The sequence below is a fragment of the Manacus vitellinus genome, unplaced genomic scaffold, assembly GCF_001715985.3.
Source record: "Manacus vitellinus isolate BGI_N305 unplaced genomic scaffold, ASM171598v3 scaffold_20_pilon, whole genome shotgun sequence".
Taxonomy (NCBI): Eukaryota; Metazoa; Chordata; class Aves; order Passeriformes; family Pipridae; genus Manacus; species Manacus vitellinus.
The window spans coordinates 4,045,691-4,071,336 of NW_021939471.1; the positions used below are offsets into that span (position 1 = coordinate 4,045,691).

Sequence of the window (25,646 nt, forward strand, 5' to 3'; positions counted from 1 at the left end):
GGGCAGCCCTTCCATCCCCCTCCCTGGGCCCCCCTGTGCTACCCAGTGTCCACGGGGTGGGGATCAACACTTGGGGTGGCCTCTGGGCATTAAGGGAGGGCCTTTGACTTCAGCCTTCACAGAAGGGGTGAGAGCTGAGGACTTGCACCAGAGACAGGCACCTGGTTTATGTAGGTATTTATTTATTTAGATAGGAAAAGCACCTTATTCCCATTCCTCATTAGCCCCCTGGGGCATTGCCACGGTCACCACCAGTGCCACCAGCTCCCAGTGCCAACTTTCACCACTGCCTGTCATCCAGGCAAAACCCACCCTGTGCAGGCCTTGTCCTTGGGCTGGGGGCTGGGGGAAAAGATGCCTTTCCAAGTGTGCTGAACAGAAAAAAAAGGGACAAAAAGAGGAAGCCGTGGAGGTTTCTCTGCACCCAGACCTGCCGGCCTCGCGGTTACACGTCGATGCTGCACCGGCTCTGCGGGAACAGTAGGATTTCAACTCCCCACACCCCCTTTCCTTGTACTTTTTTTTTTTTCCCCTTTAAAATTTCTCTCTTGGCACACGATGCCAGGGGTTGCCAGGGAGGAAGCAGTTGGGAAAGGCGGAGCAGAGCAGTGCTGATGCCTGGGGTGAGTGGTGCTCCCCGGTATCCCAGGAGGACTCCCAGCTGCCTGGGCAGTCCATGACAGCCTCCCTGGCCCCCAGAATCCCATTTTGCCCAACAACCCTGTCTTAAATGATGCATTCATTGGGAAACCGCCGGGGGTGTGGCACAGAGGGTACTGGTGAAGAGGAGCAGTGGCGATGCTGTCTCTGCTTCCAGCGCTTGGTACCCTCCGTGATGCTCCTCTGCCAGGGTCTTCCCAAAAAAACAGGCACGTTCCAGGGGAGATCCCCCCGTCCCTCCCCTGGGCTGGCCGCGGGGCGTTCCCTACACGATGCCCTCGCTGCGTTTGCTCCTCCACACCACCAGCGCGGTCATGAGCAGGGTGACGAGCACGGGCAGCAGGATGAAGGGGCACAGGACGGCGTTGGGGGGGTCGTGCAGCGCCCGCCCGGACGGGGAGCAGTTCCTGAAGTACTGTCTGTGCACGGCCACGAAGAACTCGTCCACCTGCCGGTTGGGCCAGTAGCAGTCGAGCCTCTCGGCGATCAGCACCGTGCAGTTGGTCAGCTCCCCGTACGTGCTGCAACACAGGCAAGGGCACCGCCTGGCACCGGGGGGGCACCGGGGACCAGCACCCGGACACAGGCACACCACCTCCCCACACACAGCCAAAAATATTGTATACATCATATATAATATTATATAGCATTAAATATATCATTTATAGATAATATACAGTACATAATATATATTATCTATTATCCATTATATAATGTTTATATTATTATATAACAATAATCTTATTAATATTCAATAATATATTACTGTGTTATAGTATAATATACATAATATATAATATTCATATTATCGTTATATTTTGTATTATATTTTATTTATATTATATATTATATAACATATATGCTATTATACATTATATATTATATGCTATATATGTTATATAATAAGGAATTATTATAATAATTACATATATAGACAATATATTTCATTATTTACATTACATATAATGTATAATATAAAATTATGGAATACATAATATACACTATATAATTTGAATATAAAATATGTAATAAAAAGTATATACTATTTAATTTATAATGCATAACATATAAAAGCCATATAATATATAATATATATGATATATAAAATATATCCTTGTGCAACATATTATACACTTTCTATGACAAAGGTGTGATATTTGAGATTGTATTTGAGTTATTACTTATTAAATTTTTTAGCTTTTTTTTTTGAGGTTGTAGCTAGATAGACATATCTGGCCCTATAAAAATATGTTGGGGTTTTTTTTTTAATTTATATAACCTGTATAAAACTATATGGTTGTTTTTTGGTTTTTTTTTAACTAGAGTGGTATAAAGATATATGGGGGTTTTTTTACATTCTAGTCAGATTTTGCTACTTTGGTGGCACTTCTGAGTGCTCACCCACAGCCAAAAGCAGAAGTGGTTTTCATTTACAGAAAGACATGAAAACAGAAATAATATTTACAGAAATAACAGGTTTGGGGTGGTTTTGTTTGGTTTGTGGTAATTTTTATGGGATTTCATGGCTGAACCAGTGCTATTAGAAAATACAGGATGGACCCAGATTTTAAGCAAAGACCTTCAGGAAACCCATGCCAGCTTGTCTGGCTGCTGGCCTTTGGAGCACCATCCTCCAGCTTGTGCAGATTCAACCAAAGGGGGACAGAAGTAATTACATCAAATCTACTTAAAATTCTCCTTCTAATTGCCTAAAAATTAGGAGATTGCATAGGAACCAGCTGCCTGCTTTGAAGCTGTGCAGGACCACAACCCATCCCACCACTATGGCCAGCAAGTCCATTTTTCCTTTTTTTTTTTCCTTTTAAACATTTAGAAAACCAGGAGCAGCCTTGAACCAGAGGCACTGTCCCTGTGCTGGGCCATCCAGCCATCCTCTGGAAGGACAGGTATTACAGTGCCTTTCAAACCCTCCCTGCTTTAAAACTGGCTATGCATAAAAATACTTAATTTTTTCCCCCATCCCAATTAGTCACATCTAATCCGAGAGAAGCAAAGCAAACCAAACCCCGGCTCGCCAATTAAAAACCCGCCTGGGGGAAGAAATATTTTATAAGCAGCTTCCCAGCCAGTCTCCACAGCTGCTGTGCAGCTCCTCAGCCCGGTTTCGGGGCAGGCTGTGCCAACGGGCACACGGCAACACCACTGGGAGCCCCTGCCGAGCCCGGTGATTTAATTAATGGGGTGCCTGCAGCTGCTAAAAGCAGGTTCTGCTCAGCATCCCAATGTGCAAAATTACCATTTCCCGTTCATCAGCATCCTTAGGAGATCTCGGGAGCCGAAGCATCTTCAGGAACCAGAGGGACAGTGTTAACAGAGAGGCGAATAAAAGCTATTTTTAAAGCTGAAGGGCCATACAGCAGCTGGCTGAGCCCTTCCCCGGCTCCGACCGACCGTGCTTCCGTGGAGATAAATAGCTGCTCCCATCATTAGACGTGAAGACATTCAGGGAACCAAAGCCAAATGGTGCCAGCAATGAAAGGACAAATTGTAACTGCCCTTTGCACGGAGGCAGCAGCCGAATTGCAGCGCTCAGCCGGCTCCGTACGCGAGGACAGAGTTGAGGAGTTGAGCTGAGCAGCTCCAGCCCCACGAGCAGCACTGGGAGGGGGCTGTGGGGCTACAAGTGCCTGTCCTGGAGTGGAGGGAAGTCCCCCCATCCCAATGGGGTGCCTTACGGTACCCTACATCTTTTGTCCCTTTCATTTTTGCTTAGTTAAAGCCCCCCTGCTCTGGATGGGATGGCATTCCCAGCACCATAGAGGGATCCCAAAGGGATCCATTCGCTGGGATTGGATAAACCAGACCAGCTGGATCCAGGCTGCTTGCAATGCCTTGTCAGACAGGATCAAGATCCCACTGGAGAGCAGCAGTGTTGATGCCCGGGGCTGAGCACGCTCTTCCCTGCCACAGCCATGGCAAACATTTATCCCACTGCATCTCCAAATCGGCATCTGCTTCTCTCTCCCCACGAGCAGAGCCACATTATTGTATTAGCACCATGCCAGCATCATCCCACCGGGAATTCATCCCAGGCTGACGGTGAAATATCTTGTTTTCCTGCCCAGCTCTGCCCTCCCTCCCCTTGCCAGTGAGGTCCCCTGCCATACCAGGCGAAGCTGAGCTGAGCTCCAGGAGCTGCAAGGATGATCATAGTATTCCTGGTGTCCACAGTTGTAACCCTCAGTCACAGAGTTAAAATTCTGGAGAGAAAGTTGTAGCAGGATTCTCTGCCTAAGTGGGGGTAAAGCAGCTTGAACTGTACCCTATTTGCAAAAGTTACCAGGGATGGATGGAGAAGGGCGAGGGTGAGGGAGGTTCAGGATTTACCCACAGCCATTGCTATGGGTGAGTAACTTCAATCTCTACTTAATAATTATTTTGCTTGCTTTAATAGCATTGCTTCAATATTGCTTCAGTAAATAGGGCACCGTATTCATAGTTATAATTATCTGTATTGTGTAGTAAATAATTCTGAGTAAGGTCTTTTAGTCTAATAGTTACCATCATTAATAAAATAACTCATTTATTCATAAAATATACTTGGTTTGCCAAGACAAAGTCACACATTCAATTCCATATATATAATCCTTTAAACATAAACTGCTGCCAAAGTCTGGGGCTAAGACTGGATGCAGCCACACCCTGACTCCTTTTCATTCCATTAGTCAACTTCTGACAGCATCCACATAGAGAGATCAAAAAGTGAACCCAAAAAGTGAATAAAATGTCAGGTTTGATATATTTAAAAAGAAAGGCTGCATTTCTTTTTAAGCCAGTTGACAGTAAACGCCCACAATATAAACCCAGCAGCACAGCTAAATGTATGGAACTGATACAGGAACGTGGCTGCTTCACACCCATCTGGGATGGACACCAGTGCCCCATGCTGGGAACTGCACTGCATTTACTCCTGGTGTGCCTGCAGAGGTACAAGGGGTTGGGAAGAAATTCATTGCATTCTGTTACAGTAAATAAAACACTGTTCTGGTGTCACTTTGGGGGGTTCACACCTTGCGGTGCCTCTGTCGGGGCGTCCCGGGGTGGGGGCAAACCCGGACTGGATTTCCACTGGAAAACGGAATGGGGGAAAATACGAGTGGGATTTTTCCGGAGTACGGAATGGACTTCAAAAAAAAAAAAAAAAAAGGGTTGGACTTGATGATCTCAGAGGCCCTTTCCAACCCGGCTGATTCTATGATCCTATGACTTGCCTGTCTATCTGTCTAACCTCTTCCAGCTGGAAAAACCCAACTGCTATTAAAGTTGACAAAAGACAATGATATTATTAATGAAAGTAGCTACACCATGTTAGACTGTTCATTACAGGCTCCTAGCCAACTTCAATTAATTGCATGGCTGCTATGCCTAAAAAGACTGCCCACAGAAAGAAGGCTTGGGGGGGGGGGAAGGAGGTATTTTTAACTTTTTGCTGTGAGGTGCTCAATCCATCGTTTTCCTCCTCAGTTGTAAATAAAATATTGCTTAAGAAAATCCCCTTTTAGATTAGCTGTGTGTTTTCTTCTAAGCACAACCTATATTAAATTACACATCTGTATTTGCCTTTTCAGACAGCTTCTGATACAATGAAGGTTTATATCCTGTCTTCAACAATACTGTGTTTGGTTAACAGATTTAATTTTACACAAAGCATTTCTGAACAGAATACAGAAATAGCAATGCCATCACAACCCACTGCTTAGGCACCCTTCTCCTGCCCTGCTGTTTCCAGGCTGCTCTCCCTCCTACCCCCAAACCTGCAGAACCAGCCTGTGCAGTTGAGTTAAATGTCTCCAAGGACTCTCAAGGAATTGACTCCCTCCTGGCTTTCTGACCACTTTCTCTTCATCTGAAACTGCAACAGCCTCTCCTGTTTGACTGAGCTGTTCCTAAACTATTAATAATTCACACTTTAAGTCCTCTTTCTCACCCAGGATATCTCCCTATGAATGCTTTCCATACACTGAGCTTTGTGCTCCCTGTGAACATCTACCTTTGCAATTCATACAGGCATGTAAATGGAATGAACTGTTGCACTTCATTAGAGACTCTTCATTACTGACACATCCAAACACAACTGCACTTTAAAACTCCTGGCCTTCTGTCCCAGCTTTGAGATTTAGCAACAGATCCCCAAGAGAAACCACAGCTTTGCCCGACACAACAGTCACACGCCTTTTTATACCAGTTCCTGACATCTAATATCTTGCTCTCTTCCAGCCCAAATTTAGGTAAAGGCTGAAGAAATTCAAGTTGTTTCTTGTAATAAGTTATTCTATCCTATTCCTACCAACACTAAACCCAATAGTCTCTCAAGTACAGCAAAGCAGGGAAGCTTGAGTTGCTCCCAAGAGCCCTATTCCTTCCTTCACTTCACCTCACTTGTAGGTTTTTGCTAATTCAGAAAACTCCAGCTGAATTTTGCTTTTTCTGCCAGTATGATCTCATGCCTCATGATCTTGCCGTGACCTCAGACCATCCTCTGTGTTGTACTGTTACATGGTTTTTACATTGGTGTTACCTTTGACTGAGAGTTTCAGGCCCTGAACAATTTATTGACAGAGCTACAGCTTCTGTCCCAAACAACTTGTGTGAGCAAGTCACAAATTCTGGCTTTCTTCTCTATATCTTCTAACATTCATCCCACTTGGAGAAGGCCTTTTCTCCCTTGTTGTGATTACTGAGCTGCTGTAGGATAGTACTAGGAGCAGGGCAGATTTTGCCAAACGATCCCACCACTGCAGGGAGACAGGCAGCTGGCCCTGAAAAGTACAGCCTAGCTTACTTCTCAATATTTTTCCTTACCCAATGTGAACTGCAATTAAAACTGTTTTCCTTGTCATCTTGGAAAAGGTTTGGGTTTAAAGGACGCTATGGGGATGAATGGGGATGGGGCCAGGCTGCTGGTGGGAAGCAGTCAAGGACTGATTAAGGGTTTGATGGCATCCAAATGCTTACACTGCTATAAATCCCAAGGAATTCCTCTGTGTTTTTACCACTGCAAACAAGACTAGAATTGGATCTGGCATTTATTCCTTGACCGCACCTGGATGAGGGTGGTGTTACACTGTGGTTCACAGGACTGACAGCTCTCTCTTCTGCCACAAGTACGAAGATATTTCCTATCCTACCCAAATTCCATGCTTCAGAAGAGAAAAACACCACAAGGCTTTCCTTTTGCTTTGTAAATTAAAAGAAAACACTGATTTCCTCCTCTGCAGGGCAAGCTCGGAGACAGGATGAAGGGGTATCCAGTGGGACCTGGCAAGCTGAAGATAAATAAGTAGATAATGAGATAATAAGGGAATGGATCAATCTGTTTTGTGTAAATAACGGACAAATAACGTGAAGGCACAGCGTGAGTGAGCCGGGAGCGGGCAGCTCCACCCCTGGCTGCAGCTGTCGGACCAGCACGCTCCCGCCGGGGAGCTCCTTCCCCGCAGGATGCCCGCGGCGAGGGGAAAGCATTCCCTGCAGATATTTAGGCATGCCGCGGGGTGGATATATTTGGGATGAGGATGCCTTGCTTGGCTGGAGTGACACCCGCAGCTGCGTCCCCCCGTCCTGCTGCGCCGACGGCGTGCACGGACCGTCAGGCAAATCCATTCCCTGGCCACGGCCAGAGCCGAGCAGGAAAAATAGCTGCAAGTCACCAGCTCCTGCTGACGCATTCGTGGGTGGGCGGCCGGCACCCGACCCCTCCAGCAGCCCCAGCTCTGCCAGCAGCGCTCCACATCCCCAAAATAGCTGCCCCCAGGGAGACCTCAGCTAATCCCCCGGCTCAATCACCATGCCGATGAATTTGGACCTGGAATCAAAACAGCCAAGCTGGTCTTTGGGAGAATTCATCCTGCACAGCTGAGCTCCTGGCTAAAGCAGCTCGGCCACCACCATGGAGTGGAGGAGCCCATGGCATGGAGGAGCCCCTGCTGCAGCTCCAGTCTGGCTTTTAAATCCCAAGGCAGCTGCAAGCCCTGGAAAACAAAACACCAGAATGCTGAGGATCCAAGGAGCACCCGAGGCCATGCTGGAATGCTCGGCCTTTGGGGAAGAGGACAGGGAAGAACACCAGATGACCCAAGGGAAAACACCTCTCAATGTGGAAGGACACTCCAGTCCTTCTCCCTTCCCAGGAGACACTGTTCATGGCCAGCTTCTGGAATGAATTATTAAATTAAAAATCACCCGGCATCCCATTCCCAAAGTGTGTAGCAGCTCACACGAGTTCCCCTGGTCCACGATAAAGACTTGCATATCCAGAAACATCGACCTTCCCTAAATAAGCATGGCTAAGGAAGCCAGCAGAGCTCAATGGTGTTGGACAAATCTTCCCAGAGAGCTGGTGCTTGCCCACATGGTCCAAGCCCAACCTGACCAAACACTCCTGGTGCCGAGAGACCCCTCGGTTGCATTGGAATGCTGCAGCATCAGTGAGGCCAGAGCTCAGGTAATGCCTCTGAGGGTAAGATGGGAGCAGCATCTGCAGCCAATAAACGGGACCAATGAACCACAATTACAAACTCTGCTGAGACAATTCATTTATCCAGATGTTCCCATCGTGTCACCCTCAATTGAGCAGGAAATGATGGGCCTTAACAGGCTCTTTCCTGCTCAATGCTGCTGTACAGGAAATCACAGCTCCAAACCTGAAGCTGTGCAGGCCCTGGCAGAGGCAAAACCTCACAGCATTTCTCCTTGCTTCAGACAGGTTTCAAGCATCAAAATTCCTTGCTTTGGGGGAAGATACAGAAAGAACAGGCCTAGGCAAAAGGTGGGTTATTTCCATTTCTTCATCTCACACCTGGAGGAAGTCAAATCCTTCCCCTTAAGCCAGAGGGGTGACCAGCCACCTATGGCACCCCTGCCCACTCCTGCTTATTGTCCGAAAGGGGTTGGTGATTCCCACACACACTCAGGGAGCAAAGGCTGCTGAGCAAGGCAGACGACCAAACCCCATATCCTTGCAGCTTATTTACTGCAGTAGCTGAGCTATTTCTGCCTGATTTTTCCCAGTGTCCTGAGGGCACAAGAGGATCAGAGGAATGTCACCTCTTAAGTGACCCCAAGCCATGTGTTCACAGGGAGCAAATGGACTCAGGCAATCAAATTAAACACTGCAAGCTTATCAACATTTCCTCCACGAGCCTCAAGGATAACAAGTTTAGTTGAAGCTATTTAGGAGAAAAACAGCATGTTGGAGGTAACAAGCTCTTCTAAACACCTCTGCTCCCTGGGCAGTGGCTTTGCTGGGGGAGAAGATGGATTGAGCTCATCAAGCCTGCAGACAGCACTGAACCAGGACCAAAAGCAAAGTCCTGCCCCTGGGGGACACTCAGCACACCCAGTATGTATGTTTAGAATCACAGAATAGAACATAGAACCATTAAAGTTGGAAAAGACCTCTAAGATCATTGAGTCCAACCTCTGACTGAAAAATACATAAACACAGGTGTGTGTAGTTTTTAATCTGGCACAGAAGAAAGGGCCATGAAGCAGGAAATCAACCAAAATCTTGCAAAACCTCTAATTTTTGGGCAAAACAGCTCATGGCACACAGCACCACCTGCTCGCTGTTTCCAGCTGACCTCCATCCCCACTGGTGTCCCAAGAGCTCATTTCTGTCCTTTGCTTCATTTTCCCAGGGAAAGGCCATGGCCCAACAACGCTGTACAATATGGAAAGTCAGCTAAGGGTGGAAAAAGGGGTTTTATTTTCTCTTTTCAAGCCCTCATGATGACAAGTGGCCACCCCTGACTGGTCTTCACAACTTCAATCAAAACCCTCTCATCAGGAGAATGATTTACTCCATGGTAGTACAGAGAAAACTCTGCTGATTCTAAATGGGAAAGAGCTAATCCAAAGAAAGTGCTGTTTGGGTGGTTTGCAATAAAAATAAACTGAAAGAAATTCCCCCCAAATCAAACATGCTTCCCATAAACAACATCCCTGCTCTCCCTGATGGGGCTGCACTGAGCAGGGTTCCCTTATCACCCTCATTATCCCCCAAAGATGCTCCTCTAGGGAAGCTGCATCTCTGCTTCTCCCAAGTCATAAATCACCACTGACTCCCTGACACTGATTACAAACAGGAGGCTTAGCAGAGGACTGCCATGCCATACCATTCCAGCCTCTCCCTCTAGTTGCTTAGAAAAATCAACACACAACTCCTGGAAGCAGGGGGTGAGCCAGCAGGTCCAGTGGGACAGCCTGGGATTTTCTCACAGAAAGGGTCTGAGGGCCTCTCAGTGGGTTATGGGGTTTTCAAGCTGAGTTTTGGACTGACTGGAGAACCAGAGTGCTGAGAAAAAAATTAAAAATCTCATGGAAAATATGTCCATCAAGCTGTGAGTCACCAGAAGCTGTGACAGGGGTCCCAATCTGCTGCTTTATTAACCCACTGATTCCCAGACAGTTGTAGTCTTCTCTGACTGAAGCTCCATTGCTGAGCCACGTGGTTGAGCACAACCACCATCCTGACTTCCAGACACTGCTCAGGTTCGGCTCCCTGAAAGCCTCTTTAACCATGGAATGGCTGAGCTTGGAGACAACCTCTGGAGACCCATCTCCCCTTTTCCAAACCCCCCTGCTCAAGCAGGGCCACCTACAGCTGGTTGCTCATGACAATGTCCAGCTGCTTTTTTAGTATCTCCAAGGATGGAGATTCCACATCCTCCCTGGGCGATCAGTGCCACTGCCTGGCCACCCTCACAGAGAAACAGCATTTCCTGGTGTTCAGAGGGAACCTCCCATGCCTCAGTTTGTGCCCATTCCCTTCTTTGCCACAAGGACACGTTTCTGGCTCATGCTCAGCCTGGTGCCCACCAGGACCCCCAGGTCCTTTTCTGCCACGCTGGTTTCTATCTGGGCAGCCTATTTGTGGGGATCTTACAGGAGATGGTGCCAAAAGCCTCACTGAAGTCTGGGCAGACAATGCCCAGTGCTCTCCCCTCCAAGCTCACCTTGTGGCCCCACAGGATGGAGAAGCCCCAGCAGGGGCTGGACCCAGGAGGGGTGGAGCCAGGGCAGCCCCAGCAGCAGAGTGAAACAGCACGTTGTTCATCCCCTGCCAGGAAATAAAACCCCAAACCCAAAGGCAGGTGCAGGTGGTCTCGGGGTGCCAGGACCAGAGGGACGAGCAGAGAGGCCTCACTTACCCCACGGTTTCATCCCAGTCGCACCAGAGCCGCTGGCCAATGCCCTCCATGCTGAGCTGGAACTGCTTCAGGCAGTAGTGCCGGATCATCCAGCCGTAGTCCGGCTCCTGGCACGCCGTCGCTGCGATGAAGTGCTGGGCTGGAAGACAGGCCAGGGGCAGGTGGGGTCAGGCTCTGCTGTGGTGGGTCATGGCACAATCATGGCCCCAGCCCCCCGCAGAGGGCACCCACCACAGCAGAGCTGAGACCAAAGCAACCCCGCTCTCAACCAGCTGCTCCAAAACCGCCTTGAGGTTGATCTCCCTCCTCACACCCTGGGACCCTGCAGCACCAGCCTCCATTCCCCTCCCCAGTGCCTGATGCTGATAAATCCATTATTCAAGACATGCCAGGTAAGTCAGAAGTAAGGACACGGATTCATTCTCTGCTGATCACTCAGCACACGCCTTTGGACTTTAAATGCCCAGGTTTTTGGTTTACAAAACGAGTAAGGGCCTTGGGGAAGGTGGGGAATAACCCCATGGCTCCCAGTCAGATTCCTGCTGGAGCAAAGCACCTGCACAGGGCCACGTTTGGGAACAAATGTCCACCTGTGATGGAGCACAAGGTCTGGCACAGGGAAATTCATCCCTGGTGCACGGCGCTGATTTAATCCATGTCTGGGAACGTGTCCCTGCCACATGGTGCCTTCTGGTTTGGGAGCAGGGAAGGAAAGGATCTGCCTACAGGCTGGAGCACAATCAGTGCCATGTTGCTAGTGGGGGGAAAGGGAAAGGGACAGTGATGCTACAAAAGGAAGGGGAAACAAACCTTCAAAAGAATGATTTACTGAGCCTGGCTATAAATAATACCTTTCCCTTGGTTCCAGAGAGCCAGTTCATGCCTTTTCAGCTCCTGGAGTACACTACAGGCAGGCATCACATACCAGCTCTATTTTTTGCCAAGTGTGAATAACTCTGTGCTTTATTTTTATCTTATTTTTTTTAACACAACAGAATTTAGCTGCTTTTATTTAGCAGCCAAGGGACATCACCACGGGACATCATCCCTCTGCAGCCTCTGAAATGCTCAGAGCACAAAGGTACCAGCATCCTATGGCAACGGGTGGGAACTCAGGGAATTTGGGTGATGTTTCTGGTTGGCTGCAGGGCTCCCACACTGCCTCCCACCACCAACTGTGAGTAAATGAGCCAAGAGAAGTTAAGGAGTGTTAAACCCTCACTGTTGCAATAATAAAAAAATTGAGTTTATCAAAATCTAAAGCTCTCCCCAGCTGATACCAGCCAGGGGCTCACCTAACAGCACCTCAGCCAGAGATAAGCCCTGTTCAGAAATGGGAGGGTTTGAGATGCTGAAGCAAAGCACGGAGGGAGGAGGAGAAGGTGGAGGAGGAACGGTACAATAATTTTATGTGAGGCCTGGACTGCAAATCTCAGTCTGGGCAGGCTCAAGGATGATTGATGGCTGGGAGGCTTCTCCCCCCTTCCCATCCCTCAGTTGAGCGAGCACCAGCATCCAAGGGAGGCTCAGGTGCCGCCCCAAGGGGTCACCCCTCGGTGAGGTCTGTGCACTGGACTGTAAAGGACAAGGGCCCTGTAAATATTATGCCCATCACACGTCTGGACAAGCAGCTGCAGAGAAAATGCCTCCAGGGATCACGTCAAGTGCAGAGCAGAACAAGAGGGAGGAAGGGAGAGCAGGGGAGGAGAACAGACCAAAAGGCAGATGGATGAGGGGCCGAGGGGGTTGAGGAGCGAAGGAGGAAACAGAGCCAGGAAGAAATGAGTGAGACATGCAAAGCACAGGGAGAAATTGAGGAAGACAAAGCCACTTTAGGGAATTCAACAGTGATGCGGCACAGGGAAAAAGAAAAGTAGGAGTTAACCGAGCACAGTCAGGCTGCACTTCACCTGGCTTTGCTCCTCCCCACCCTCAGCATGGGAGAGCCCAGAGACAAGTCCTTTGCACCACAACTATCCTTTGGGATGCCCAAATGTTTCCTGACAACCACACAGCTGCTTGGAGGAAAACACCTTAAGAGGCAGCTCCACCTTGGGTGGAGAGAGGAGAAACACTGAATAAACCATGGGGATGAAGCAATTGAGACCCACAAAGTGGCTGCAAGGAGCTGCAAGCCACATACAGCTGGTAGTCAGCAGGAAAACCAGACCCATCAGCCAGTGACCAAGACCCTTGACATGGACATTTGGTTTTTAACACGGTGAAGGGCTCTTTTGTCTTACACATCAGAAGCAAACAGAATCCAAGAGGAACGAGGCCCAACAGAGCCCACTGTGTAAGTGCTGCCAGGATGGAGCCGGACACAGCAAGGCAAAAAAGCCCTTTTGTTTTCAGCTGACTGGGGAGAACCAACTTGAGCTGTAATTACACATTTTAAGGTCGAAGTGAGGAGAAGCTCCTGCCGTGTTTCCACATGGTCCCTACCTAAACCCCCAGATCCCTGCTGCTTTACAGATTTCCCCCAAACCTGTGTCAGGCTGGGATGGGCTCAGGGTTTGTAACAGCAGGGGAAAAAAAAAAAGCAGGGAGAGAGTTTTTTTATCTCCTGGCTCTCATTCCAGAAGGCTTTCCTTCTGCCCTCAGCCCTGCTGATGGAGATGGGGTAAGTCAGCTGCAGTGAGCTGTAAATAACCGAGCTCTGGAGCGGTCACGTCTCTGTACTTAGCAGCATCCATTTGTGAAGGCCACAAGGAGCTGCTGAATAAATGAGCTCCAAAACACAACTATACCAAGGCTGAGCCTCCAAAGAGCTCCCCTCTCACAGGCCCCCTCACTCCCATTCCCTCAGGAAAAATAGCATCGGGAGCTGTGGGAACACAGTGGTCCTCTGGGAGCATCCCACTGGAGCCATGCAGTACCTCCAAAGCTCTGCTTGGTCTTTAGGTGCCACCTCAACATTGAGAATCACAGAATCCCAAAATAGTTTGAGTTGGAAGGGACCTTAAAGCTCATCTCATTCCACTCCCCTGTCATGGGCAGGGACACCTTCCACTAGACCAGGTTGCTCCAAGCCCTGTCCAAACTGGCCTTGAACACTTCCAGAGATGGGGCAGCCACAGCTTCTCTGGGCAACCTGTGCCAGGGCCTCCCCACCCTCACAGCCAAGAATTTCTTCCTAATATCCAATCTAACCCTGCCCTCTGTCAGTGTGAAACCCTTCTCCCTTCTCATATCACTGGAACTGTTGATGAACAACCTTCCCTGCGGAGAGGATCCCTGATTGCCTGCTAAAAGATGTAAGCTTAAGGATCCTTCATTTGCCTCCTCACAGGAAACATCTGGAGAGCAGCAGTGGGGAGGTGATTGGAGGGACAGCTTTTGCAGGCATCCCAGATCCTCCTGATTGCCCTGGGATTGATGACCTGGAGAGTTCCAGCAAGCATCTACCAGGATTCTTGAGAGTTAGCTGCAAAAAACCTGCCACACATTTATTTCTGCAGAAAAGTAGTGTTGGTCCTGAACTTTAACCAAAATTTCAGGAAAACAACGAGACTTTCTGGGTCACCCCTCCAGAAACAGCTCAGTGGGTACCACCCACTCCTCCTGCCACCATTGTGAGCCCACACACTTGTCACCGTGACGGTTCGCCAGCAGAAATCTCTGAGCTTTCTCCACAGGGAAAGTTTTGCATTTTACATGTGTCCCCTCTGCACAATTCCTTGGTCTCTGGCCACATTCTCCTCAGTTTTCCAGGAATTCTTGGTCTTGTCTTGCTGGAACGTGTAACTAACCCCATGGGGAAGTAGATGCAGGGAGGACCACGGAGCCCAAGAACAGATTTGAGCATTTCAAACTGGTATAGCACGGGATGTTCCCAGTTCCCAGGCATTTTTGCAAGCCTTGCCACTCCAGCTCTCTGCCATTCGACCTGTGGATGCTGCCCAAGGCGTGTGTGCACTGGGAGACTCTGGGGCAGCAAGTCTCAAGTAAGGCAGTTTCATTTTTGGGGAGATCCCACCAAGGTGGACTCAAAACCACTCCAACTCTCACCTCTCATGAGGGGCTGTATAAAATTAACTCAGGGAGTGAACTGGGTGGGACTCCACCACCTCCAAGAATCCCAGAGCACTGAATGGATCCAGTTGCTGGATCCACAGTGGTGACTATCTTATTTTGGGAGGAAACTGCTTTGCTTCATAGCAAAGAGAAGGAACTAGCCATGTGTTCATCAAAGAGCTTGGAAGTCTCATTAAACCCCAAAGATGGCAGAGAACTGCAAAGTGACACTCACAGGAGGGCTGGCAACGAACAAGGCACATGTAGCACCAGCAAAGCTCTGGGTTCTAAGAACAAACACCTCAGTATCTTCCTCTGGGCTTCTCCCAGATGCTGTAACCCCCACTGTGAAATGATTAGTGCCCTCAACACACCCGAGACAAAAACAGTCTGTTTTCCCCTCCTTTTCAGGGTGGTGGCTTTGCTGTTTGATTGAAAACAACCCTTGTGGTTTGGACTCAATTGCAGAATAAAACCCAGCAAGAGCTGGGTATCTGGTGTTTGTTCACTGAGCGTGATCCGAGCCCTGCACTCAGCACAGCCCCATCCAGTGGGATGAATCCTGCCTCAGCAGGTACGAACCTGTGAGATTAAACCAGGTACAGCCTAACCAGACAGACGTACTCCATGCTGCCAACCTGTCTACTCACCAGCTGAGAAGGAGGTGGTCTCTTGGGGCTAACCCCAAACCTGATTTTGTCCCCCTTTCTCATGGCCAACAACCCCCAGACTCACAGCTGTCCCTTCCAGGCCACTCATCCTGGTTACAAAAACCTCCAGTGGGGATCACAGCTCCATATCCCTGCTGGAGGTACCACATGGCTCTAGTAGAGCAGATTTTCAGCAGGGAGATTTTGCAGGCACAGCCCTGAGAAACCCTGAAAGCACATGTTCATTCCCTCAGGCCGCCTCATTTTCCTTTCCAATCCTTCTCTTGGTGTTGGGACCCCCATTTACTCACAGACCAGCTGGGCTGGTCCTCAGCAAGTGCATTTCTCAGCATCTTCCCTTTCACTCAGCAGAACCAAAAAAAAAAAAAAAAAGATGGAAAAATTGGCCCTTCCAGTATCTGCAGACCCTTGGGAAGGGTCTGATTCCCTCTGCTTAAAAATACACCTCCCTCCAGGGCTGCATCGGGCAGCCGCCAGCTCAGCAGAGCCTTCAGAGCTTGCAAACACTCCCTTGGTTCACCAGGAAAAACTAAGCTGGTGCTTAGCAAAGCTGTGTCCCACTTTGGCTGGAGCTGGGGGACAGAAAACTGCAGATGCTGGGAGTTGGGAAGGGCAGGGTGGCCGGCTCAAGGCCGTGTGTTCCTCTTTGAGAAAGGAGGGAGCCATCTGCTCACACCTCCTCTTGCTGACAGCCCAGGATGTGCCCCCACAGTCAAACGAAACCTCTGAGCCCTGACAAGGCTATTTCTGTCCTGGTTTTACATGAGGAATGTATTTTTAAAGCCTCTCCTCCCTGGCTGAGTCAGACTGGGGGCACTGGCCCCCACCCCGAGCTGCTGGGATCTGGCAGAGACTCTGGGGGCTGTCAAGGCTGTGCAGCAGCTTGGGAATGGAGATGGACGGAGGGGCCCAAACCCTGTAGGTGTTTGTGGGGGAGGGAGAGACTTGCACAGAATCATCCCATCCCAAACCTGCTCAGGGATGCTTCTGAAGTATCCTAAGGTGCCAAAACCAGGCAGACTCTGCCTCCCCTGCCCACTTCACTCCTGTTCACTGAGTGAACAAGACAGTTGTGGCACTGTCCCTTAATCCTCAGGATTTTCTCTCCCAGCATAACCACTCAGGACGTAAACCAAGAGGGAACTCATGGGATTTTTGGGTCTTCATGTGCTGAAAGGGAGTGGGGATTTTTCAACACGCTGCTGAGTCATGGCACAGTGAGGATTTCAGCGGCAGAGCAGATGCTGGGAGGTGGGGGGAGATCTGCCTGTCTTCCAGGACCTGGGAAGGCTGATCCCAGGATGTCTCGGACACGCTGCCACTGCCCTCTTCGGAGAAGAGAAGGAGCAGTCCCCTCTCCCTGCCTGCCCCTCTGCTCCAGGGGGTGCAGATGGAGCAGCAGAAGGAAACTACTCAGCTACTTCTTAAACAAAGCAGTCTGTAAGCACGGCCTGGACACAGTTACAAAGCCCAGCTGGAGCTCCCCTTTAGCTCTGCAGATGGAGGGTTCACCCCAAATTCTGCCTGTCCAACAGCCTCACTGCCATGAAGCCATACAAAAGCTTTCAGAGCACTCAAGGACTCGGGAAACTTGGACGGGGGAGAAGTCACTCAGGCTCAGAGGGGGGAAAAAAGCCTCACAGCAGGGAAAAATTGCCAAATGAAAAGGCAGGGCTAGGAAAGCTCAATGGTAGGAAAACGGATATTCCCCCTGGAAAACACACATGGGGCTGTGGCTGTGCTGCTCTGGGGAGCGAGCTGCAGACACTGCAGCCCCAGGGAAGAGCATGGTCATGGGCCTCTCCCTGGCTCCCAAGGACACAGGATCATAGAATGTTTCAGCTGGAAAGGCCCTGTAAGACCAGCAAGTCCCACCCTGAACCCAGCACTGCCAAGCCCACCATTAAACCATGTCCCCAAGCACTACATTCACACGGCTTTTAAGTGCCTCCAGGGATGGGGAAGCCACCACTGCCCTGGGCAGCCCTTTGAGTAAAGAAATTTTTCCTAATATCCAATTTAAATCTCCTCTGACAAGACTTGATGATGCTTCCTCTTGTTCTATGGCTTGTTCCCTGGGAGAGGAGCCTGACCCCCACCTGCCAAGGAGTTGCAGAGAGTGAAGAAGGTCCCCCCTGAGCCTCCTTTGCTCCAGGCTGAGCCCCCCCAGATCCCTCAGCTGTTCCCGGTGCTCCAGACCCTTCCTCAGCTCCATTCCCTTCTCTGGACACACTCCAGCTCCTCGATGCCTTTCTTGTCCTAAGGGGCCCAAAGCTGAACCCAGAATTTGAGATGTGGCCTCAGCAGTGCCCAGCACAGGGGGACAATCACTTCCCTGGTCCTGCTGGCCACACTATTCCTGATACAGGCCAAGTGCCATTGGCTTTCTGCCCCCCTGGGCACACTGATGGCTCATGTTCAGTTGCTGTCACTCAGCACCCCCAGATCCTTTTCCTCTGCGCCACTTTCCAGCCACTCTGCCCCAACCCTGGAGCTGCTGGGGGTTGTTGTGACCAAGAACAACCCAAAGTCTCTGTGCTGCATCTCTCTCCATCTGGGCCTGCTCACAAAACAGCCTCCCCTGACACCAAATAAACACTTGCTGACCAATCCCATTAAATCCCAGCAAAATGAGATCTCTGTGCCAAGTACAGACCGTGGCAGGAGGGGCCATGGTTTAAGTGCTGTGCCAGGGGTGTAAGAAGAGGTGAGGGGCAGTGTAAAACCCTGGCAGTGTAAAACCCTGCTGGCCTGGGAGACAGCAGACACCAGAATGCAGAATTGGCACAGAAAGTCACTTCCCAGTCAGTCAGGCTGGGGACAGTCCCCTGCCAGGGACCTGGCCATGTGGAAAGCTCGGGCTGCAGATGCCCTCCAAAGGGGCCAAAGGCTTCCACATCCTAGGGAATGGAGCACAAGACGTGGTGGGTCAGAGGAGCACGCTGGGGCCCATCCCCAGAAGTCCCATTTCTGATGGACACGGCTTAGACGAGTGCAGGAGCAGAGCCAGCAAGGGCTGTGCTTCACCAAAGCCAGGTTGGATGCTCCAGAAACACTCTGGGGGATAAACATCCCCGGGCATGAAGACTTACAGTAAAAGGCAGTAACGAGAGAAGGTCAAGCGGAAACAAGCGGATCCCAAACAGCCGTCAGCTCCGGCTCAGCACGCTGGCTGCCGGACACGGCTCCCAGCACAGGCGCCAGCACAGGGACCTTTGGCTTCACCCCTATTTTTTTGGCAGCCTGATGATCTTTTGATAACACACCCGAGCCTGTGACCTGCTCTGAAGCAATACAGGGCACCAGGTTTCACCACAGCACGTCCCATCCAAGCGCTGCGATTGCTCTCCCCCACCGCGGTGAGGGGCAACGGGAGCAGCTCCAGTCCCTCTCCCTGGACCCAGCACTTGGACCCTGACACCCATCCCAGCTCTGTGGCCCCACAGGGTGACAGCTCTTCAGGGAGGCAAACAATCTGGGAGACTGAAATGAAAACCACCCTGGCCTTCATCCTGCCCACACAGGGTTTCACCTCTGCTGATGACACTGCCCAGCTCCTGCCTGGTCCCCAGTATCCATGGGTGACCCATGCACCCTGTCCCCTGAACTCACAGCCCGACCCAAGCGGGAAGCCCAATCCCTAGTTAACAAAAATATCATCAAATCCACTGGTTGCAAGGGTCTCATCAGCTTAACATGGCACTTGCTTACAAAAATTATAAAATTAGGAGAAACGCCCTCAAACAGACATTGCTTCCAGGCAGCTGGCTCCTACCACTTCAACTAAAAATTCCCTGGCAATTATTTTTAGGGAGCTTATTGTGTGCCCTCTTGGAATAGCTATAAAACGACAGCAAAAACTCAAACACCCCCATCCTGGCAAAAAGTAAATGCCTACAGATCATCAAAGTACCATCTCGATGGATAAATCATTTCCTTCCTTCACAGGCTCAACAGGATGCCAAATTGAAAACCTCTGAGATCCTTTTGGGTTTCATGATTATGTTCAGCTGTATGCAAAATACCTCATTAGTGCTGGCTGGGAAAAAAAAAAAGGCTACCTCTTTATCTTGCTTTGTGTAATAAAATGAAACAAATCAGAATTCCAGGAGCAGGGATGAAGTTCTCCTTTCCTACACCGAGTTAAAAAATCAGATTAAAGGCCTTTAGGTTCTGAGTGTTCACCTGTATTAGCATGAGTTACAGAATGTCCTTGTTATCCATTAGAGGCTGCCAAGCACCTTTCCAGAAACACATCCCTAGACTTGATTCTGCAGAGGGCAGAATGGCAAATACTTTTATTTCCCCCCCCCCCAATTAATTCAGTAAGCAAAATAAAATCAAAACTAGCCGAAAAGGGAGGAAAGAGAAATGAATTCCAAACCCTGCCATGCTGAAATCCAATTGCTGCCTGATTGCAAACCAGGGGAGGGAAAAATCTGTCATGAGCTGTTAGTTACAAAGATAATTATATCCTTAATGAATAGCGGGGTCTTTTGGAAAATAATTCTCCCTGACTGAATTAATGGAGGAAAAACACAGGTTTTAGACACGTGCTGGCAATGTGTGCACAGCCCTGACTTCACTGGCTTCACCCACTCCGAGTTCAAACGATCTCTGCCTGTGACCACTGCCAAAACCTGCTCCCAGAAGGAGGGTGAAAGAAACCAGGGATCCCTGTGGAATTCTGTGCATCCCTCTTTTGCAAACAGCCCACAAGGTTGGCAGCAAGCAACCAGGGGTTGAAGGGATGCCAGCCCTGAGAACAAGCCACCTCTCTCCGGCCTACCAGGGGAGGACTGTGGTTTCCAGCTTGGCCATCCCAACACCTTAACCCAGCTTAGACCCGGGCTTTAGAGCTATTTTTAGAACATCAACAAAGCTTGGGACGCCACAGGAGGCCAGATGTCAGTCAGCTCTGTCTCAAACCCAGGCTGGTCTGGCTGCAGAAAGCCAGGGAAAAACCAGCAGCCACCACACTCAAGATTTCAGGAATGTGCTAAAGGCAAATGCACTCTCCTCCCACCCCCGAGAGTATTTTCTCCTTCAGCTATTTCAGTTGACTGAGGCTAAAATAAGAACAGGGAATGTAACTCCAAGGTTAAAAGTGCTTGGCCGTGGCTTGTAGACAACACTGCGATTCTGCTGGCTCAGGTTTCAAGGGGTTTGAGTGTATTAAACATGGACTATTCTGCTACATGGGACCATCTACCATTTGACTGAACTACCTTTGAGATAAAAAAAACTGCTGACAGATCACCTATAGGGAAGCACATAGTGAGTAAATACAAAAAATTTGTTAGGGAGAACACCAAAATAAATAGTCTCACTGTCTTGTTGGTGCATTCACCACAGGCTGCACAGAACAGCAGCTTGACTAAATACTTTCAATGCAGAGTTTCCAGACTAAAACCTGTTGCTGAGCCATGTGAGCAGCCCAGAAGTAATTTATTGTCCCTTTTAACGGAGATTTCTCGATGCAGTTTTCTTTCTTTCCAGCTGAACAGCACACAGACATTGCACCTCTCTGCAACTCACACACACAGAGCGCTGCCCCTTTCCCAACAACATTACCTAAAGGATAGAGGGAAGCCCAGAGACCAAAATCTGGAGGTTTTCAACCAGGCTGCTGCCCACTTCCCCACTGGGATGCTTTCTTGAAGCGCCAGGATGTGCTTTTAAAACCTCAAAAGCTCACGTTGTAGAAGCACAGAGACAAGGGACTGAGACCATTAAGCAGGTTCATTACTGGGTTTGATGATTAGAAGCAGCCAGCTCGCAGGCAGCACCCACAGCAGCACAACAGCAGACAGGGACAAGGATTCTCTGGGATTCACCCACCCACAGCGGGAATTAGCCTGGTAAACCCTAGCCACAGATATATTTTAGAAGAGAAAAAGGCATTTAGCTATTTGACCAAGCTAAAACATGCTCTGTTTCCCCTGTAAGGGGTTTTCAATGCTATTCTCCCTCCAAGCCAGTGGTGGTTTTGGTCCTCTCCTGGTGCAGGGTCTGTGCCGGGAAGGGCTGTCACCACAACCATCGCTGCAGGGCCCAAACCTCCCCCAAACACCCACTAACACTGACAGAGCCAGACTTCACAGAGGGCCAGAGAAGCAGAATGAACCTGCCAGTGCAGAGCAATAACTCCAGAATCCCACCTGCAGCTTTCCAAGACCTCCCTTAACTCTGCACTGATCTGATATTGACTCCCAGCCTCATGAAAACATAAAGGATGCCAACCCCATTTTTAGCCATTATGAGGTCTCTAATTTCATTCCAACCAGGTCACAGCATTTATATTTTCATTATCCACAACCTCCCAGGTCATCACAATTAGGAGATCACGGCGCCAGTGCTTGATGGCTCTTTAATTCAAGAGCATTTCAGAGTTAATAAATGCAATTCAATTTCTCAAATCCAAGTGGCTTCCTGACCAGATAACACAGCCTCCATCCACCCTACCAAATCCATAGGCCATTGGTTTCTGCAGGAATAGAACTGGCACATATGGGAGCATATAAGAAATTACAGGGTGGAGGCAATTTGTTCTTCCCTACCCACATACTTTTAATGTTTAGGAAGTTTCAAGTCCTCTCCATCTCCAGAAACGCTCTGAGAAGGAGGAGGACATTTTAGTTTATTGTTGGGGATTTCTAACATGGTAAGCTCTAAATACTGAGGAGGACTTCTCCAGAGATGCAATAGCCTTCAATTAGATTTTAAAGGAAGTCTTAGCACTTTTATAAAAGAAGCACTCAAATCACTGGCAGGCATTACTGAGTATGCTTTGTGCTGAGAGAAAACATAAATATACTCCCAAAATTTAGCAGTAATGGTGCAGCTGCCTGACTCACAAAGCTGTTCCTGCAGAGGTTTCCTTTTCTCATTATTTTACTGCTCATCATTTATTATTATTATTATTATTTTTGAGTCCAGCAAATTCAAGTGATGAGATGACCACAGCCTGCAAAGCTCCAAGCTTTGGTATCAAGGTGTAAGGGACAACAGTTTAAGGATGGTTACAGGGCAACAGGAATATAGAATCACAGAATGGTTTGGGTTGGAAGTGACCTCAAAGACCATCTCATTCCAACCCTCTGCCATGGGCTTCCACTAGCCCGGGGTTGCTCAGAGCTCCACCCAACCTGACCTTGAACACTTCCAGGGATGGGGCAGCCACAGCTTCTCTGGGCAAACCTGTGCCAGGGCCTCACCACCCTCATAAAGAAGAATTTCTTCCTAATATGCAATCCAACCTTGCCCTTTGTCAGTGTGAAGCCATTCCCCCTTCTTTCATACATGCTCTCATAAAAAGTTCCTCTGTATCCTTCTCATAGGCTCACAGGCACCCAAGCATGTGCAGAAAAGCCAAAGCATCTCCTCTCATTGCCACATCTTTTCCCAGAGGCATCTTGGACCACAGATCAAAGTCATGTTGTTCATACACACAGTTAAGACAATTAAAGACACTCTGAAAAACTTCAAAGGTTTCTACCTTTTCTCCTGACTCCAGAGGTGCCAGCAGCTGAAGAGAAGATACAAATGGACTTAAAATTTCCTGTTTTCCAGGAGAGGTCATAAACAGTGCCAAAACCTTTATTTTCAAGAAAGCGTCATTTTCTGCAGAATATGCAAACACAGTGCTGTACAGCATAGGCAGAAGATGGAGGGAGTCAATGATATATTAATGTTTTACCAGCCTTATTTGCAATGCAGCTTTCTAAATCCAAAAGAAATCCAAGTAGCACAGCCCAGCACTGCCTTTAAACAGTGAAATACAGTGCAGAGCTGATGTGGTGCCAATCATTACTGTCCCAGTAACAATGAGCAAGACCACGGCTCATCCCCTCCTGAGAAGCCTCTGTAGGGAGCTGTGGCCAAAAAACAGAAAAAGCCTAACTTTACCTTAATGGAAGTGGTTACCTTGGGATACAGCTGGCTCTCAGGCCTGCTGAATGAGACCAAGGTTATTTTTAGGATGGTCGATTCCCTGATCATCATCGCTTTTGAAAGACTCTGCAGTAAAGGTGGGAAGTTACCTAAAGCTTTAAGAGAAAGGCTTTTCTGGCACAGGAGGAATGCTTGGCCAATCCTGCCAGGATTTGGACTGTGGCTTTGGTACAGCCAGGGGTTTATGGTGATGGGGAGAGGGCCTGTGTCATCCCATCCTCTCACGGCCCACACCACAAAATTCAGTACAGCTCGCCCAGCTTTAGGCCAGGGACTTGTTCCCCACCTCCAAGGAGCCCTGCAGAGGCTGTGGTCACAGAGCACAGAGGATGTTACCAGCTAGCAGCAGAAGCTGGATCTCAGACAGTATCTACTTCTTCTGAAACAGAAAACCACTTCTGCATCCTGCTGTGGGCTGCAGCAGCAGAGCACGGCTGAACACAGCGAGCAGGAGCTGGGGCAGGACCAGCCCCACTGAAAGCCCCCAAGCTCAGGCTAAGTTGCCTACAGAGGTGGACACATCTCCAGAAACCCAGCTCTGGGGAGGAGACCACTATAAACCACACCCAGTGTTCATAAAACTCTCTACAGTTTACAAGGGAAGGTGTGTTAGTGACAGAAGAAGCCTCCAAGAGCGTGTCCCAAGGCAGCGGCCGGGCCCACAAGCTGGCAGTGAAAACACCAACACAGAGCCATAAAACTCACCTCACCCTCCCTCCCTGCTGCTGGCCCAAAGAGGCTCTGAAACGGAGTGTGGCAAGATTTACAGGCACAGAGATGATGCTCTCCACACAAGTGTCAGACCTGGTGTCAAGCAGAGGCACTCCAGGTCTGCCAGCAGGATCATTAGCAGGATCCTGGCAAATACAGTAGCAGAGCTTTTTCCACACCTTTTGTATCCTCCCCTTTTCAAAATATTCTTTTCATTTTAAAACACCTGCTTCCTCAGAAGCATCAGTGACCTCAAAATTCATGACTCTACCACAATTTCTGGGCACTCAGTTGTCACTTGCAATTTCCGTGCAGCCCTGTCTGTGTGCAGGGCTGTGAAGCAGAAAGGCACAAAAAGGTTGGTTTTTTGTTAAACAGCACAGAGTACGCTCAAAAATAAAAATAAATAATCCCACAAGAAGGCTGTAGGTAAAGACAAACACATCCACAGCATCATGATTAGCTGCCATCAGGCAGAGGCAGCGTCCTGCTGCTTCCAAGCCCACTGTAGGTGGAAAGGAGCAGCCTGGAGTACCAGCAACTCCTGCTTGCTTCGCTTTCAGCAGTTACAGTGCCCAAACCAAGAGAAGGAAGGGTCAGGAAAATGAGACTGACTGGGAAAAGAAAGCAGAGAGAAATCCTAACCAGCAGGAGTTAGTGCTCGCTGGCAGGCACAGGTTTCTGCACAGGTTTCTGCACTGACCACTCACTCCTCAGCCAGGGACCCGCAGCCTTTCCCTGCAACCCGGCACGGAGAACGTGCCTCGTCCAAGGGCACAGCTTTCTCCTGCCCCTGCACAGCTGAGGAGAGGTAAATAGTTAATCAGGGGGTATGGGTAAGCCCATTACCTGCAGCATAGCTCAGTGTTTGGAGGGGAAAACCAGTACGGGAGAAAGAAGGGAAAGAAGGAGAAATCTGTGCATCCTCAAGGAGCACTTTGATTTCATGGAAGATCAGCGTTAGGACGAGAGTGCATGGTTTAAGTACCTTAAATAAACACACTTCTAGACAGCACAAGTACACGATCTCTCGGTGCTTTCTGCTGCAGGTACACAGGTGACAAGCATGGCACAAGTTTCTACCTGTTGCAGCTGAAATGTCAGGAGCAGCAAAGAAACCAGGGCACGCTGCACCCAAGAAAACAACTGGGCAACAAGAACTTCCAACCCGATCGCCGGTAAAACCCGAAACATCTGACCTCACCTGAGAGAAGCCTGTTTGAACGAGCACTTCTGGCTGCCTGCTCTCCCTGCGGCTCAGGAACGGGAAGAGAGACTCCTAAAGCAGTAATTAAAAATGTGCAGCAAAAGGCAAGGACGGCTGCCAGCGGAGCACGGCTCAGTACATCTCACCTACCAAGCGGGGAATCCCACACAAAGCAGGCTGTGTCCAACAGCATCATCGCCTCAGACTCCCAGGCCAAGCGCGATGTGTCCCGGCGTTCTGGGATAATTTCTCCTT

General features: G+C 49.2%; 1 protein-coding gene across 1 annotated transcript; it reads right to left on the reverse strand.

Moving 5' to 3' along the window:
- Window positions 1–160: 160 nt before the first annotated feature.
- RAMP1 (receptor activity modifying protein 1) lies at window positions 161–25,627 on the reverse strand. Its single transcript, XM_018071939.1, has 3 exons — window positions 25,542–25,627; window positions 10,833–10,971; window positions 161–1,181 (listed from the first exon to the last, which is right to left on the reverse strand). Exons 1-3 carry the CDS (start codon window positions 25,585–25,587, stop codon window positions 926–928), a joined length of 441 nt encoding a protein of 146 aa, XP_017927428.1. The 5' UTR covers window positions 25,588–25,627; the 3' UTR covers window positions 161–925.
- Window positions 25,628–25,646: the final 19 nt, after the last annotated feature.